We start from the raw sequence: 18,878 nt of genomic DNA, 5'->3' as shown, positions 1-18,878 counted from the left end.
AACTGGTCTATACTTTGGAGCTTGTTGTAAATCAGTACATAAAGAGCTTCCTCTTTTTTATGATTTAATGGAATGAATTTATAATAAATCATTAAGAACCCATACTGCAATGAGTAGTAGTATACATATCTCACATCATTTTGCACGTGTGAATAGGTCTCTAGGATAAATTCCTGGAAGGCAATTTCTGGGTCAGGAGGTATATTCATAATTTTGCTTGATATTGTCAAATTTATAGAGATCATGTTGTCAGATTTACTTTATAGAGATTGTACCAACATCTACCAGCTTGTTAGCCAAACAGCGTGCTTATTAGCAGCTTCTCTTCTCAAATTTTTTGATCTTTTGTTAATCTGATGGTAAAAAATTTGTTACTTTGCACTGCTTTTACTTTGCATTTCTTTTACTTTGCATTTCTTTATACTGTAAAGTTAAAAATTTTTTTCATGTATTTAAAAAGAAAATTGGTAGATATCAGTGAACATTTCATGCAAGGATGGACACAATAAAGGACAGAAACATTTGGGACATAACAGAGGCAGAAGAGATTAAGAAAAGGTGGCAAGAATACACGGAAAAACTATGCAGAAAAGGTCTTAATGATCTGGATAACCACAGTGGGGTGGTCACTCACCTAGAGCCTGACATCCTGGAGTATGAAGTCAAGGGGGCCTTAAGAAGCACTACTATGAACAAAGCTAGAGGAGATGATGGAATTCCAGTTGAGCTATGTAAGATCCTAAAAGATGATACTGTTCAAGTGCTGTACTCAATATGCCAGCAAATTTGGAAAACTCAGCAGTGGCCACAGGACTGCAAAAGGTCAGTTTTCATTCCAGTCCCAAAGAAAGGCAATGCCAAAAAATATTCAAGCTACTGCACAATTGCACTCATCTCACATGCTAGCAAAGTAATGCTCAAAATTCTCCAAGTTAGGCTTCAAAGGTACGTGAACTGAGAATTTCCAGATGTTCAAGCTGGATTCAGAAAAGGCAGAGGAACCAGAGATCAGATTGCCAATGTCCGTTGGATCATAGTAAAACCAAGAAAATTCCAGAAAAACATCTGCTTCATTGACTACGCTAAAGCCTTTGACTGTGTGGATCACAACAAACTGTGGAAAATTCTTAAAGAGATGGGAATACCAGACCACCTTACCTGCCTCCTGAGAAACCTGTATGCAGGTCAAGAAGCAACAGCTAGAACCGGAAATGGAACAACCGACTGGTTCCAAATTGGGGAAGGAGTTCATCAAGGATGTGTATTGTCACCCTGCTTATTTAACTTATATGCAGTTCATAATGCGAAATGCCGGGCTGGATGAAGCACAAGCTGGAATCAGTATTGCTGGGAGAAATATCAATAACCTCAGATATGCAGATAACACCTCTAATGGCAGAAAGCAAAGAGGAACTAAAGAGCCTCTTGATGAAGGTGAAACAGGAGAGTGAAAAAGTTGGCTTAAAACTCAGCTTCAAAAAACTAAGATCATGGCATCTGGTCCCATCATTTTATGGCAAATAGATGGGGAAACAATGGAAACAGTGACAGAGTTTATTTTCTTGGGCTCCGAAATCGCTGCAGACAGTGACTACAGCCATGAAATTAAAGGACGCTTGTTCCTTGGAAGAAAAGCTGTTACGAGCTTTGACAGCATATCAAAAAGCAGAGACATTACTTTGCCAACAAAGGTCCATCTAATCAGGGTTTTTCCAGTAGTCATGTATGGATGTGAAAGTTGGACCATAAAGAAGGCTGAGCATCAAAGAATTTATGCTTTTGAACTGTGGTGTTGGAGAAAACCCTTGAAAGTCTCTTGGACTGCTCAGAGATCAAACCAGTCAATCTTGAAATCAATCCTTAATATTCATTGGAAGGACTGATGCTGAAGCTTCAGCTTCAGTACTTTGGCCACCTGATGCGAAGAGCCGACTCATTAGATAAGACCCTGATGCTGGGAAAGATTGAAGACAGAAGAAGGGGACAGCAGAGGATGAGATGGATGGTATCACGGACTCGACGGACATGCGTTTGCGCAAGCTCTGGGAGTTGGTAAAGGACAGGGAAGCCTGGCATGCTGCAGTCAGTGGGGTTGCAAGGAGTCAGACATGACTGAGCGACTGAAAAATAATCTACTTTTTAGGTGCAGTGTGAATCCAGATCCCAAAGCTTGGCTTTTACTCCTTAATGGGAATTCTGTTGTCTCAGTACTGCTTATGAGAACATGATCCTTTCCCCACTGCTCTGCAGTGTTCCATTTAGTAGATGACATGGAGGAAATGATACCTTTAGTATCTGTTGATTAAGTTCTTGGTCAGCCTTCTGTGGATTTAGTACTACTTTAAAATGGAATTTATGTGACTACTGGTATTATTTAAATTTGAAAAAAAAAAAGTGAGCCACTTTAGCATCTAAATAATTTTTTTTTTGGCTGGACCTCATGGCATATGGGATCTTAGCTCCCCTACCAGGGATTGAAACGTGCACCCTACATTGGAAGCATGGAGTCTTAATCACTGGATTGCCAGGGAAGTTCCCAGATAATGTTTTATGTTTACATTGTCAGTGCAATAAAGAGATCAGATAACCAGTGAGACCTGTACGAAGCCTGTGCTTAATAGGAAGGAAACTGTTTACTTATTCTTTATTTTTTATATTTAATGCTTTACTTTTTAATATTTAGGTAGCATGGTACAGATGGAATAAAACATTAAATTGAAATACAGGATTGTAAGTGCATATGGATATATTTAGAAATTTTCAGTTAGGAGAAACTCTGACCTAGATTTTTTTAATAGGGAAAACAGGAGTTACTTATAATTCCTCATTGTGTTACTCATTGTTAATGCAAATTGGCCTTAACAGCTATAGGTTCCCACATGGGGGTAGGTGCTTACTAAATAAAAAGCATTGTATCCCTCTTGAGGCCTACTATGGCAGAAGAGAGCACAGAATTAACATATTAAATGATAAAATGAGAAAGGCCAGCAGAAAGGGAGAAAATTACAATGAAGAAATTTTTAATTTTAATATTTTTAATTGGATGATAATTGTTTTACAGTATTGTGTTTCTGCTGTACAACAAGGTGAATTCACTATAAGAATATAGATATCCCCTCCCTCTAGAGCATCCCTCCCACCACCCTCCTATCCTACCCCTCTGTGTCATTGCACAATACCCAGCTGAGCTCCCTGTGTTACACAGCAGCTTCCCATGAGCTATCTATTTACATGGTAGAGCATATGTGTGTGTATCAGTGCTGCTCTCTCAGTTCGTCCACCTTCTCTCCCCACCCTGCTGTGTCCACAGATCAGTTCTCTGTTCTGTTCTCTATGTCTCTACTTTGTCTTTACTTCTCTATGTCTGCATCTTTATTCCTGCCCTGAAGATAGGTTCATAAGTAAAGTAGATTTATGAAGGGACCTGAGAATCCTGGTATTCTTTGTGGAAGTGAGCATTTTAAAGGAAAGGTACTGATCCAGATAGCATACCTACACAAATATCAAACAGAAAATAAACTCTGTATTCTAGAAGAACTCATATGAGAAAGGTTCTCAAATTTTGTCAGAGACTTAAGTGGTGATTGGTCAGTTTTCATTCCAATCCCAAAGGAAGGCAATGCCAAAGAATGCTCAAACTACCGCACAATTGCACTCATCTCACACGCTAGTAAAGTAATGCTCAAAATTCTCCAAGTCAGGCTTCAGCAATACATGAACCGTGAACTTCCAGATGTTCAAGCTGGTTTTAGAAAAGGCAGAGGAACCAGAGATCAAATTGCCAACATCCGATGGATCATCGAAAAAGCAAGAGAGTTGCAGAAAAACATCTATTTCTGCTTTATTGACTATGCCAAAGCCTTTGACTGTGTGGATCACAACAAACTGTGGAAAATTCTTCAAGAGATGGGAATACCAGACCACCTGACCTGCCTCTTGAGAAACCTATATGCCGGTCAGGAAGCAACAGTTAGAACTGGACACACAACAACAGACTGGTTCCAAATAGGAAAAGGAGTACATCAAGGCTGTATATTGTCACCCTGTTTATTTAACTTATATGCAGAGTACATCATGAGAAACGCTGGGCTGGAAGAAGCACAAGCTGGAATCAAGATTGCCAGGAGAAGTATCAATAACCTCAGATATGCAGATGACACCACCCTTATGGCAGAAAGTGAAGAAGAACTTAAAAGCCTCTTAATGAAAGAGAAAGAGGAGAGGGAAAAAGTTGGCTTAAAACGCAGCATTCAGAAAACTAAGGTCATGGCATCTGGCCCCATCACTTCATGGGAAATAGATGGGGAAACAGTGGAAACAGTGTCAGACTTTATTTTTCTGGGCTCTAAAATCACTGCACATGGTGATTGCAGCCATGAAATTAAAAGATGCTTACTCCTTGGAAGGAAAGTTATGACCAACCTGAGTAGCATATTCAAAAGCAGAGACATTACTTTGCCAACAAAGGTCCATCTAGTGAAAGCTGTGGTTTTTCCAGTAGTCATGTCTGGATGTGAGAGTTGGGCTATAAAGAAAGCTGAGCACTGAAGAATTGATGGTTTTGGACTGTGGTGTTGGAGAAGACTCTTGAGAGTCCCTTGGACTGCAAGGAGATCCAACCAGTCCATCCTAAAGGAAATCAATCCTGGGTGTTCATTGGAAGGACTGATGTTGAAGCTGAAACTCCAGTATTTTGGCCACCTGATATGAAGAGCTGACTCATTTGAAAAGACCCTGATGTTAAGAAAGATTGAAGGCAGGAGGAGAAGGGGATGACAGAGGATGAGATGATTAGTTAGCATTACTGACTCAATGGACATGAGTTTGGGTAAACTCCGGGAGTTGGTGATGGACAGGGAGGCCTGGCGTGCTATGGTTCATGGAGTCCCAAAGAGTCGGACACGACTGAGCGACTGAACTGAACTGAAGTGGTATAGTAATTAAGTGTGTCTGCCTTCTTTTGGTTATAGTGAAAGCTTTTTGCACTGGTAGACTGTGAAAACAGGATGAGCCACTTCACCTTTTATGTTCTCTAAGAATGACTGTGGTTTTTTAATTATGATTGACCAGAGTCCTAAAGATCTAGGCAAGAGTGCCGCCTCCTTAATAAGCCATACTTGGAAAGCCCAGAATGAGAACACATAGTCATTAGATTTGTTTGATAAATGGACATGCTATACAAATTTGATCAGGATCTCAGAAGGAGTATCTTTGAAAAGATTTTACCGTTACAAAATTTTTCATAATTAATATGTTCAGGACCCTGGTAGGCTGCAGTCCATGGGGTCGCAAAGAGTCAGACGCAACTGAACGACTTCCCTTTCACTTTTCACTTTCATGCATTGGAGAAGGAAATGGCAGCCCACTCCAGTGTTCTTGCCTGGAGAATCCCAGGGATGGGGGAGCCTGGTGGGCTGCTGTCTATGGGGTCACACAGAGTTGGACATGACTGAAGTGACTTAGCAGCAGTAGCAGCATGATGCCAAATTCAAAAGTTATACAGTACTAAGTAAGCCTGCTTTCCCCCTCTCCAGCCTTCCATCTCTCCTGCCTAGAGAAAAAGTTGTCAGGTTTGTGTGTATCCTTCCTCAGATGTTCTAAGCATTTATAGACATATATGTTCATGTGTGTCTATATATGTACAGATATCTATAGATATGTATGTCTATATATCTGTATCTACGTATGTATTGTGTGTGTGCTCATAAATGATAGCATTTTGTGTATATAGTTCTGAAATTCTTTATACTTCTAAGTCAAAATTATATCAAATTATTTTTTAACTTTGTAGGTATATATTGTCATGAATAACCTTTTTTAATCAAAGTGAATATTGTTAGTAGTTTTGGGTATAAGGTTTTTTTGTTATGGTTTTATACATGCTATGATTATATTCAAGTTTTACTTCTGTTTATTTGATTACTAAAATACATACTCAACACATGCATGCTTATACCCAAATATGTGTGTTTATGTCCACATATTTCAAAATGCCAATTATGTTTAGTTTTTTTCTGAAATGTAGTGCTCTGTTGTAAGTAATTTCAGCAAGAGTCCTTATTTATACAGGTATAATGAATTAGTGGGCTTTCCTGGTGGCAGTAAAGAATCCTTCTGCCAAATAGAAGACACAGGTTTGATCCCTGGGTCCGGAAGATCCCCTGGAAAAGAAAGTGGCAACCACTTCAGTATTCTTGCCTGGGAAATCCAATGGACAGAGGAGTCTGACGGGCTACAGTCCATGGGGTTGCAAAGTTAGATATGACTTAGGGGCTCAACAACAACAATGAATTAGTTGTAGTTAACAAAGAACTGTTAGATATATTGTGATCTAGAAAAAGAGTGTTCGTTTTTTTGAAGGTCATAACCAGACACTATGCTAAGCACTTTACATAGAGTGCATTATATATAATCTTCAAATAACTAAAGAATAGGTAATGATTTTAATTTTATAGATGTGACAGTGAAGGCTCAGATTTGAATAACTGCATATACCTGATTATAAGGTTACTATTTTCACATTTAAAATATTTTTTTAAAGATTTTTTTGTCAAGGTTAAGTTTGGTTAAGCTTCAGTTCAGTTCAGTCGCTCAGTCATGTCTGACTCTTTGTGACCCCATGGACTGCAGCACGCCTGGCCTCCCTGTCCATCACCAACTCCCAGAGTTTATGCAGACTCATGTCCATTGAGTTAGTGATGCCATTAGACCATCTCATCCTCTGTTGTCCCCTTCTTCCCCCGCCTTCAGTCTTTCCTAACATCAGGGTCTTTTCAGATGAGTCAGCTCTTCGCATCAGGCGGCCAAAGTATTGGAGTTTCAGCTTCAACATCAGTCCTTCCAGTGAACATTCAGGACCGATTTCCTTTAGGATGGACTGGTTGGATGTCTTTGCAATCCAAGGGACTCCCAAGAGTCTTCTGCAACACCACAGTTCAAAACCATCAATTCTTCGGCGCTTAGTTTTCTTTATAGTCCAACTCTCACATCCATACATGACTACTGGAAAAACCATAGCTTTGACTAGACAGACCTTTGTTGGCAAAGTAATGTCTCTGCTTTTTAATATTTTGTCTAGGTTGGCCATAACTTTCCTTCCACGGAGTAAGCATCTTTTAATTTCATGGCTACGGTCACCATCTGCAGTGATTTTGGAGCCGAAAAAAATAAAATCTGTCACTGTTTCCACTGTTTCCCCATCTATTTGCCATGAAGTGATGGGACCGGATGCCGTGGTCTTAGTTTTTTGAATGTTGAGCTTTAAGCCAACTTTTTCCCTCTCCTCTTTCACTTTGATTAAGAGGCTCTTTAGTTCTTCACTTTCTGCCATAAGGGTGGTGTCATCTGCATATCTGAGGTTATTGATGTTTCTCCCAGCAGTCTTGATTCCAACTTATGCTTCATCCAGCCCAGCATTTCTCGTGATGTACTCTGCCTATAAGTTAAATAAGCAGGGTGACAGTATACAGCCTTGACATACTCCATGTCCAACTCTTTGCAAGCCCGTGGACTGCAGAACACTAGGCTTCCCTGTCCATCACCAACTCTCGGAGCTTCCTCTAACTCATGTCCATTGAGTCGGTGATTGCATCCAGCCATCTCATCCTCTGTCATCCCCTTCTCCTGCTTTCAGTCTTTCCCAGCATCAGGGTCTTCTCCTGAGTCATTTTTTCACATCATGTGGCCAAAGTATTGGCATTTCAGCTTCAGCATTAGTCCTTCCAATAAATATTCAGGACTGATTTTTTTTACGATTGACTGGTTTGATCTCATTGCAGTCCAAGGGACTCTCAGGAGTCTTCTCCAATACCACAATTCAAAAACACCAATTCTTCAGCGCTCAGCTTTCTTTGTAGTCCAACTCTCACATCCATACATAACTACTGCAAAAACCATAGCTTTGACTAGATGGACCTTTCTCGGCAAAGCAATGTCTCTGCTTTTTAATATGCTGTCTAGGTTCATCATAGCTTTTCTTCCAAGGAGCAAGCGTCTTTTCATTTCATGGCTTCAGTCACCATCTGCAGTGATTTTGGAGCCCAACAAAATAGTCTGTCATTGTTACCATTGTTTCCCCATCTATTTGCCATGAAATGATGGGACTGGATGCCATCATCTTAGTTTTTTGAATGTTGAGTTCTAAGCCAACTTTTTCACTTTCCTGTTCCACCTCATCAAGAGACTTTTTAGTTCTTCTTTGCTTTCTGCCATAAGAGTGGTGTCATCTGCATATGAGGTTATTGATACTATTTATTCATGATGTAGGAAACTATCTACTTATAATGCTCAATTTACATATATACAATTTAAATTATAACTGTATTAATGTAAACATTAATTTGGTAATATTGCCTTTTCTCTACTTTATTGAAGCATATTTATTGATACTTTTCATGTATCTTTAGTATTATATTAATGGCTTTCCACACTTTGAACAATCTGATTGTTCCAGAGCAAATACTATCTTCTAAGGCCTTTTTGAATTACTGTATTATGTTTTAATTGAAAATTTTCTCTCTAGCCATAAATCCCTATTCATATATCATTAGTAAAGGTACTTTTTATTAATATATTTTATATGGGTACTATTGATGATCTTCATGATGTAATCACTTAGAATGTTGTTTTTGAAGTGAGCTATTCATTCTGCTGATGATTACTAAACCTACTGTGTGCCAGAAATCATTCAAGTATTGGAGGTAGAGTGGTGGACAAAACTAGGAGTCAACATTCCAGATACATGTATTCAATTTGGGAAGATAAGTAACAAATAATGTAATGTAATGAATGTAGTGACAAGTACTCAGAAATCACAGGAACAGAATATAGAATGAAGCTTGTTGTTTAAGGTGATGGAACAGATTTCTAAAGAAATTATTTGAGCAGAGACCTGAATGACATAAAATGTGTAGGTAACTGGATAAAGAATTTTTCGTGAAGTTGCAGAAACTCTGAGGTTAGAGAATGCTTGCAGTCTTTGAGGAACAACAGTGAGGCATCAGTGGCAAAATATGAGTTCTAGTTGTTGCTCCACATCGACAACAGCATTTTGTCATATTTTTCACGTGCACAGCATTGTATTTCTACTTCTGTATGCCCTTATGGTGTGCTTACCACCAGATCGTCCCAGGACCTTTAGTTGTGGCATGCAGACTCTCAGTTGCATCGTATGGGATCTAGTTCCCAACCAGGGATCGAACCTGGGCCTCCTGCATCGGGCGCATGTTGTTTTAGCCACTGGATCACCAGGGAAGTCCCTAATTACTTTATATGTGTATAATCTCAGTAGTATCATATGGTATGTATCCTTTCTCTATCTGACTTATTTTACTTAACACAATAGCCTCAAGGTCCGTCCATGTAGTCGCAGATGACAAGATTTCATCTTTTTATGGCTGAGTAATATTCCATTTTTTGTATATCCCACATCTTAGTTCATTCACCAGTGGATGGGTCCATAGGTTGTTTCCACATCTTTGCTATTGTAAATGTGATGAACATAGGGATGCATATATCTTTTTGAATTAGTGTTTTTGTATTCATTGGATAAATACCAGAAGTAGGATATCTGGGTCATATGGTAGTTCTATTCTTAAATTTTTGAGGCATATCCATACTGTCTTCCATAGTGGTTATACTAGTTTACATTCCCACCAACAGTGTGTGAAAGTTCCTTTTCTGCAGATCCTTGCCAACATTTGTTACCTTTTTTAAAAAATTTATTTTGTTTAATTGGAGGATAATTACTTTACAATATTGTGATGGCTTTTGCCATACATCAGGGCTTCTTTGTGGCTCAGCTGGTAAAGAATCTGCCTGCAGTGTGGGAGACCTGGGTTCAATCCCTGGGTTGCGAAGATCCCCTGGAGAAGGAAAAAGCTACCCACTCCAGTATTCTGGCCTGGAGAGTTCCATGGACTGTATATAGTCCATGCGGTCACAAAGAGTCGGACACAGTTGAGCGACTTTGACCGTACATCAACGTGAATCGGCCATAGGTATACATGTGTCCCCCTCATCCTGAACCCACCCATCCTGAACGCCACCTCCCTCCGCACCCCATCACTCCATGTTGTCACAGAGCACTGGCCTGTTATTTTTTGTCTTTTCGATAATAACCAGTCTAACTGGCATGAGGGAGTATCTCATTGTGGTTTTGAATTGCATTTCCCTAAAAATTAGTGATGTTGAACATCTTTTCATGTGCTTATTGGCCATTTGTATGTCTTATTTGGAAAAAGTGTCTATTTAATAGTTCCTCTTTTTAGTCCATTTTCAAATCAGGTTGTTTTTGTTGCTGTTATTGTTAGTTGTATGGGTTCTTTATATGTTTTGTAGATTAACCCCTTATAGGATATGTTGTTTGCAGATGTCTTCTCCCATTTGATAGGTTGTCGTTTTGTTTTATTGATGGTTTCCTTTGCTGTGCAAAAGCCTTTAGTTTGATGTAATCCCATTTGTTTATTTTTGCTTTTTTCCCCCTTGCCTGAGGAAATATATCTAGAAAGATATTGTACTCCTGAGACCAATGTCAAAGATTCTGTTAAAGATGTTTTTGGTTACCTGTCTTTTTATCACTGGGTTGTAGAAGTTTTTATGTATATTCTGGATATAAGTTTTTTGCATCTATACAAAGTAAAATATTTTCTCTTTGTCTGTGGTTTGCCTGTTCGTTTTCTTCATAGTGTCTTTTGATAATTACAAGTTTTAAGTGTTTTTTACATTTATATTCTTTTTTATATAATTCTTTTCCATATGGTTTATCAAAGGCTGTTGAATATAGTTCCCTGTGTTATACAGTAGGATATTAATGAAATCTGATCTGTCAGTTTTTTTATTTTGTGGTTAGTGCTTTTTTTGGATCCTCTCCAAGAAATAATTGCCCATCTCAAGCAGATTTAGATTTTCATTCTGAATATTGTAGGACTCCCATTAGAGGCTTTGATCTCACCGATTACCCTAGCTGCTATAACGTAGACTATAAGGCAGCAAAAATGGAAACAGACCAGTTAAGAAGCTATTATAGGGACCTAGGAGAGAAGTAAAACCTTGAAAATTCTGGGATTAAGAATGTTGAACTTGCTTGTTGAATATATGGTGTTAGAGACAAAGAGAGATGGAGGGGGAGGCAGTTAGGATGATTTCTTATTTTTGGCTCACGCCACTGAATAGTGGTGGTGATGTACAAAACTACAAGTGACTGAGGTTATTTCAAACTCGACTTTTGCAAACGTAGTATGTTGTCCATGCGAAGCAATTAGAAGAGTATCCCATAATCCAGGAGACTTTTAAAGAATTCAGATATATGGCTACTTTCTTTTTACTGAGAGAGAATTTTGGAGGAAATTTTGCTCTTTGTTTTATACACAGGTGTAGTTGATATGTGTACATTTGGAAGGATATGCAGTAGGATATAATCTAGCAATACAGTATTTGATTGTTTCCATTTAAAAACTGCTATTCTTTTGCTTTTCTGTCTTCATTTCTTAGCAGTTTGAAGCTTGTGCATTTATAAAAACAAGTTAGTTTTAGTAAACTTTTATAGAGATAGTTTTTGATCAGAGTACCTTGCTGTTGCTGCTGCTGCTAAGTTGCTTCAGTCGTGTCCAGCTCTGTGCAACCCCATAGATGTCTGCACACCAGGCTCCCCCGTCCCTGGGATTCTCCAGGCAAGAAAACTGGAGTGGGGTGCCATTTCCTTCTCCAATGAGTGAAAGTGAAGTCGTTCAGTCGTGTCCGACTCTTGGCGACCCCATGGACCACAGCCTACCAGGCTCCTCCGCCCATGGGATTTTCCAGGCAAGAGTACTGGAGTGGGTTGCCATTGCCTTCTCCGCAGAGTACCTTAGAGGTACCATAATGCTACTTTATATCTGAGTTAGAAAAGTGCATTCTTAATCTTTGAAGTGCTTTTTAGCTTCCCTGTAGGCTAAGGAATATTCTATTCTTGGGGATCAAGTTAGAGCAAATCTCAGATTTTTGCCAGCAAAAGTCATTGGTTCAGTAGAGATTTGTTTCATCAGTATTGTATATATACCAAACTTTGAATTTCTGTTCAAATTTAGGAGCTATCTTACGATAGTAGAAAGAATTTTGGCAATAGGAATAGCAAAGGAACTGAGTTCTAGTCCAGCAGTGTGATCTTGAGTAAATCATTTACTTTTTATACATCATTTTCTTCATCTGTAAAATGAGGAATAATTGATTATAAAGTTCTTTTAAAAACATATTATAAATTCTTATTGGTTTTATAAAGATTTTGGCTTTATAAAACATGTTTGAACCATCATATTAGAAACATTGGGAATTTAATCTTTGGTAATTTATGAGAAGAGAGTGAATTGTGGGCATCTTGCCTGACTCATAGAATGTTATTAAATCTGAATCACTGTTACCCGTATCAAACTTAAGCCTGTGACTGGTAAGGCTGCCTCTCTTTTAATGAAAACTTTTTGAGATAAAATTCACACACTATAGAATTCAATTCAGTGGTTTTTAAGCTACCTTCAGAATCAATTTTAGAACATTTTCATCACCCCAAAAACAAAGTATCCATGAGCTGTCACTTTCCATTTCTGCATGACCTTCCAGCCCTAGGCAGCCACTAGTTTACTTTCTGTCTGTATGGATTTACCTATTTTGAACATTTCATATAGACATGTGGCCTTTTGTGTTTGATTTCTTTCACTTAACATGTTTTCAAGGCTTGTCCATATTGTAGCATATATTAACACTTCTTTTTATTGTCACATAGTATTCCATTGTATATCCCATATTATCTGTTCATCAGTTGATGGACATTTGAGTTGTTTCTACTTTTTGAGTGCTAAGAACCTTTGTGTATACATTTTTGTGTGGACATATTTATTCATTTCTCTTGGGTATATACCTAATTTCTGGGTTATACAGTTAATTCTGTGTTTAGTCTTTTGAGGAACTGCCAGGCTGTTACCCAGAACATTTGGAAACATTTTTACATTCCGATCAGCAGTGTGTGAGGGTTCCAGATTCTTTACATCTTCCCTAAACTTATTATTGTCTTTTTGGTTATAGTTGTCCTAGTGGGTATGAAGTGGTATCACACTGTGGTTTTGATTGATTAAAGATGTTGAACATCTTTTCAAGTGCTTATTAAGGCTACCTCTTTGGGCACTTTTTCTTTTGGAGTGAAGATGTGGGTGGGAGTTGATCTGCTTAGCTCTTTTCCTAAAGTGTCAACTAAGTATTCTGAAGTATCATTTAAATAAGCAGGCTCTTCTTACTACTACTAATACTACTACTACTAAGTCACTTCAGTCGTGTCCGACTCTGTGCAACCCCATAGATGGCAGCCCACCAGACTCCCCCGTCCCTGGGATTCTCCAGGCAAGAACACTGGAGTGGGTTGCCATTTCCTCCTCCAATGCGTGAAAGTGAAAAGTGAAAGTGAAGCCGCTCAGTCATGTCTGACCCTCAGCGACCCCATGGACTGCAGCCTACCAGGCTCCTCTGTCCATGGGATTTTCCAGGCAAGAGTACTGGAGTGGGGTGCCATTGCCTTCTCCGCTTCTTACTACTGGTAGGGAGTAAATCAAAACCTTAATTTAATCCGCACACCTGTTTTTACCTTCCTTATTTCTATAAAATGTAACAACAAAGAATTTCAGTGGAAATACGACTTACATCTTGTTGGAATTGTTACCTGTGTTTGAGTGGGAGAACAGAACTTTCACTGATAAATCTGTTTCTTTGTTTTGTTTATTTTTTTGAATTATTTTTGACTGTGTTGGATCTTTGGCTTTTCTCTAGTCATGGGGAGCGGGGGCTACTCTCTAGTTGCAGTGCGAGGGCTTCTCAGTACAGTGGTTCATCTTGTTGCAGATCCTGTGCTCTAGGTGCACAGGCTTCAGTAGTTGCGGAACGTGGTCTCAGGAGTTGCAGTTTCTGGGCCCTAGAGCACAGGCTCATTAGTTGTGTTGCATGGGCATGCATGGGCTTAAATTAGTTGCATGTGGGATTTTCCCAGATCGGGGACCTAACCCGTGTCTTCTGCATTGGCAGGCAGGTTCTTTATCACTAACATATCTCTGACACTGAAATCTTGGCAACCTATTCTGTATTTTAAATGTTCAGGAGTAAGACTGCAACGAATAAAGCAGTATCATTATCACACAAAGAAGGATGCAGTGTGTCTGGGAATCTGTAGAAAACCTTTTCACATTTATAGTAGCCCTATTTCCTTATATCATGGAAGTTTTGCGAATTAATGTAGGATATGTAGTTGTTTTTAAGGAGCATACTTAGGTTACATAGTCTAAAATAGGTTAGTTTGAAATGACACTCTTGTTAATAGGAGCTTAATTTATTAAATTCAGAATATTTAATTTTATTTGAGATTTTGCTCTTGAAAATGTTAATTGCTGCAGCCTGGATTTGGTCTAGTCAGATCTGTGAAGTAATTTTTTTTTTTTCCATTCCAGAAATACATGCTACAGGATTTAACTATCAAAATGAAGATGAAAAAGTCACCTTGTCTTTTCCTAGTACTCTCCAACCAGGTAGGAGACATGGCTTTTATTAAATCCCATAATGAATAGCGACATCTTACTTCTTCCCCCCAAATTTATTGCATGTCTTTGTTGTTGTTGTTGTTTAAAAAAAAAGCTCTTTGTTTTAGGGAGATTAAGTATTAAGATCTTGGGCAAACTCCGGGAGATGGTGAGAGACAGGGAGGCCTGGCGTGCTGTAGTCCATGGGGTCTCAAAGAGTCAGACACTACTTGACAACTGAACAACAATAACAAAGTATTAAGACAGAGCTTAAAACAGTCAGGTTCGTTTCAACTTTTAGCCCACCAGAAAAAAGTAAAAAACGACAGTCATTCTATTCCAGAACATAATGCATTGTTTTCACTTTTTCGGTTTCAGTTTTTTAAAATTACATCTACCTAGTTCTTCTACTAATTGAATCCAAATATCTGAGGCAAATGTTCCACAGTTGATTTTGAGGTATAGTTAGAGAGATTAGAGAGATGCTATGCTAAGTGAGGACATGAAAGGAAAGATTCGTTGATACATTACTATATGTGCTATTTAAAAGCACAAAGAAACTAGACGTTCTGAGCTTAATATAATGGAAGAAATTATATACAAATCAGTTGGTAAAGTACTGAGACTTTGATAAATGAGCATATGAAAAGCCACAGATAATATGAAAGAAAATGCAAATGAATAATAACAGTGTGTGAAGATATTTGTCCTCCTCGTAATGAGAAATATTAAAATAACTGCTACTGATAATACGAGTTTTTGTCTGTCACGTAATCAGAAGTAAAAAAATGAATCTCAATGTGACTGCCTTAATATTACTACTAAGAATGTAAATCCATGTAATTTACTTGGAAAGCAGCCTGGCAGTATTTGTTAAGAGCCTAAAGATACTCATGTCTTTTGACCTGGAAGTTCTGGTATTAGGAATATAGTATCCTAAAGAAAAGTCATAAATACAAGAAATACCTTATGCCTAGAAGTGTCTGTTCAGACATTACTAAGATAGTAAAAAATTAGAATTAATACATTTGTCCAACACTAAGGGAATAATTAAGCTAATTATGACATATATGTATGGTGAATACATCCAGCAGTTAAAAGTGAGGTTTATGCATTCTTAACACTGTAAAGTACTTATTATAATGTAAAATTGAAAAGCAGAATACAGAATTACACATACAAGGTGATGAATCATATCTCTAAAATGGTATGAATAATATTATATGTCTGGTTGTTGACAATTGATGATTTTTATTCTTATTTATACCCTTCTCTGTTTTCCATAATTTTTATATTGAGAATATATTCCCTCAATATGAAAGTATTTATAGAAAAATTTTAAATTGGAGAAGTTTTATCCTGGTACTCTTAAAGATCTTTCATTTTGTCTTTTTCTCACTAGGATTATTTTTGTGTGAAATTATTATAAAAACAAATGTTTGCCATAAACCTGTATTAAAAGATACTGAAGATTATAACCTGAAAATAGAGAATTTCTCTCTCTGAGAAATTTTATTGTCTAGTGAATTTTCTACTTTTACTGTCTAGTGAATCCTTCCAGAAATATTCTATGTATACGTAAGTGTATGTGTACATTTTAACCCACAAATAGGATCACAAATATCAGTGGCTTACAACAGATATTTCTTGTTTACACATCGCCCTGAGGACTGCTGATCATCTGCAGACATATTGCCAACTTCCCTGAACTCCACTGAGCTCATATGACTATTGATGCCAGGCTCTGTAGTGAGTAGCTGCTATGTGCAGCATGCTATTCTCTCATATGGCAGAGGGGAGAAGCTCGGGGCTGGAGACAGCAACAAATCACAAACATTTAAAGATTCTACGTGGATGGTGATGTTCCTTCACATTTCATTGTGCAAAGCAAATAGCATGGCCAATCCCAAAGTCACTGGGGCAACAATTACCAGACATTTGATAAACTCCTAAATGAAACATAAAGCAAAAAGGAAAGCAATAAGTATAATAGAAATATAGAAAATTGAAAGAAGCAAAGAAAAATGAAAAGAAAGCCCCCCCAAAGCCAAACAGATTAGTATCCTAAGGAGTATTACTAATATTACATTCATTAAATAAGAACAGGATGGAATAGAGTAAGAACACCTTTGGAAATTATAATATATTAGGAGTAAAAAAAACAAAAGAGGTTTTGAGAGGTGAAATAGAGGCCTCTTCCAAATAGGAAGATTGGAGGACTGATCTGTCAGGACCAGACATCCAGCTAGTGAAAGAGAGGACATAGAAAATGGGAAGGGGAAATTTTGAAAAACACACAACATGAAAATTTTTTTGAACTGATGAGACAGAAGCCTTAAGTTTGAAAAAATACACTATCAAAAGGAACCTCAATTAATATAAGAAGTCCCACACCAAAGCAAATTTTAGAATTTTCAGGGGGTAGAGTGAGCTCTCAAAGAGTTTCTACCTGAGACAGGGAGTTAGGAGGAAGTTACCTTCAAGGTTCAGAAATCAAAACAGCAGTAGATTTACAATGGAAACTGGACTCTTAATAAAGCCATTCCTTGAAAATTATAAGTGAATCTGACTCTCAATTTAGAATTCTGTGCTTAGCCACGCAATGAAGTTAAAGAAAATATTTTCAGATCTTTGAAGTTATAGACAATTTTAATTCTTTGTGAAAGATATAGTAGTGGAGATGTAATTTAGCTCAAACTTCACTTGTTATAGTAAGAAGAAAATTGAAAAGTGAAAAAAATAGCTAAATAAGCAAGGTATTTAGGAATCACAGAGTTGTTACTGAGGCAGGTATAGGGAATAAGTAGCATTGGGCGTGCCTGCAGCTTATATGGGTGGGCCTGTAGAACTGTATTGTGTGTTAGCTGCTCAGTCGTGTCTGACTCTTTGCAACCCCATGGACTAAAGCTCGCCAGGTTCCTCTGTCCATGGGATTTTCCAGGCAAGAACACTGGAGTGGGTTGCCATTTCCTTCTTCAGGGAATCTTCCCAACTCAGGGATCGAACCTGGGTCTCCTGCATTGCAGGCAGATATATGAGGTTTAAAACTGTGAACTATTATTTTGATAGAAATGATAGGAAATTTTAAAAAAATTTAAAATCTGTATCATTACAGACTATATTCTGTGTTCATACTGTGAAAAGATTAAAGTCAGTAGCAAAAGACGAACAAAAAATGCCTTCTCATATATTGGAAAAATGATACTTCTGAAAATTAATGAGTCGAAGATTTGTTACAGGAATTAGAAAATATTTATAACTGAATAATAAAATTGCTACATATGGAGCATGTGGGATGCAGGTAAAGCATTATTTTCAGAGAGGATATTTAGCTCAGAAGAAAGGCTAAAAATTAATTAAGAGGGCATCAAGCTCAATGTTAGACAAAAAGAATAGATAACTTGAAGAAAGTAGAAGAGAAAGATTTAAGAGCAGAAATTAATGAAATAAAAATGAGGAAGAGAGGAGCAAAAATATTTAAAGGTGGCTTAAAATAGCCTAAGAAGAAGATACATAAACCTAGTTAGCATGTATAGAAAAAAAATAGCATAGATTCAATTGTTTAGCATTAGGAAATTTGACATAATTTTTTAAATCAAAAATATTAGTGTGTTTATCAAAAGAAGCCAGAATATATTTGCTGGAACTCATCAGATAAGAAAGGACATAAACTCCCAGAAGGTATATGTGTACGTGTGTGTGTGATGTATACCTGTATATGAATATATGTGTGTATTATATATTCACACATGTATCTCCTGAGTGCTTAATCTGTGCCATGTACTGTTTTATGTGCATCATAAACATTTGTTAATCCGTTTTGAAATAGATTCTATGATCTCCGCTTTAAAGATAAACTATTGCACCAAATGATGTATTTAACTTAAATAACTTGCCCAAGGTCAACAGCTAGTATAGTGGCAGTCATAGAACACACGCAGTTTGATTCAAAACTTTGTACTACTAACTACCACATTATGCTCCTTTTATTTTTTAAATGTTAAAAAAATATAACACATGTACATGGTTTGAAATTCAAATGATACATAGTGATAATTTGTTGTTTGTTCTATTCCTGTCTTTTTCTCAGCTCCACTTCTCTGAAGTGATCAGTTTCCTATGTATTCTTTCAAAACTGCTCCATGCTTTTATAAGCATTTATGTTTATACCATTTAAGAACACAGAAATTAGCATGTCATGTGTATTCTCTACCGTTCTTTTCTCCTTTATATATAAGAGGTCGTTTATTATCAGTATGGAGAAGGCAGTGGCACCCCACTCCAGTACTCTTGCCTGGAAAATCCCATGGATGGAGGAGCCTGGTAGGCTGCAGTCCATGGGGTCGCTAA

The 18,878-nt window shown here is 37.6% G+C and overlaps 1 protein-coding gene across 2 annotated transcripts in view; it reads left to right on the top strand.

Annotated features, from left to right (window-relative positions):
* The window catches only part of NPEPPS (aminopeptidase puromycin sensitive), a 104,048-nt gene that overhangs the window by 41,640 nt on the left and 43,530 nt on the right, over positions 1–18,878 (top strand). For both annotated transcript variants that reach the window (XM_027519813.1, XM_027519814.1), the window contains one exon: positions 14,460–14,537. In XM_027519813.1, coding sequence (XP_027375614.1) covers positions 14,460–14,537 — 78 coding nt within the window. The remainder of the gene's footprint in view (positions 1–14,459; positions 14,538–18,878) is intronic.

This window comes from Bos indicus x Bos taurus, chromosome 19 (genome assembly GCF_003369695.1).
Source record: "Bos indicus x Bos taurus breed Angus x Brahman F1 hybrid chromosome 19, Bos_hybrid_MaternalHap_v2.0, whole genome shotgun sequence".
NCBI lineage: Eukaryota > Metazoa > Chordata > Mammalia > Artiodactyla > Bovidae > Bos > Bos indicus x Bos taurus.
This window is presented reverse-complemented; position numbering and strand designations above follow the sequence as displayed.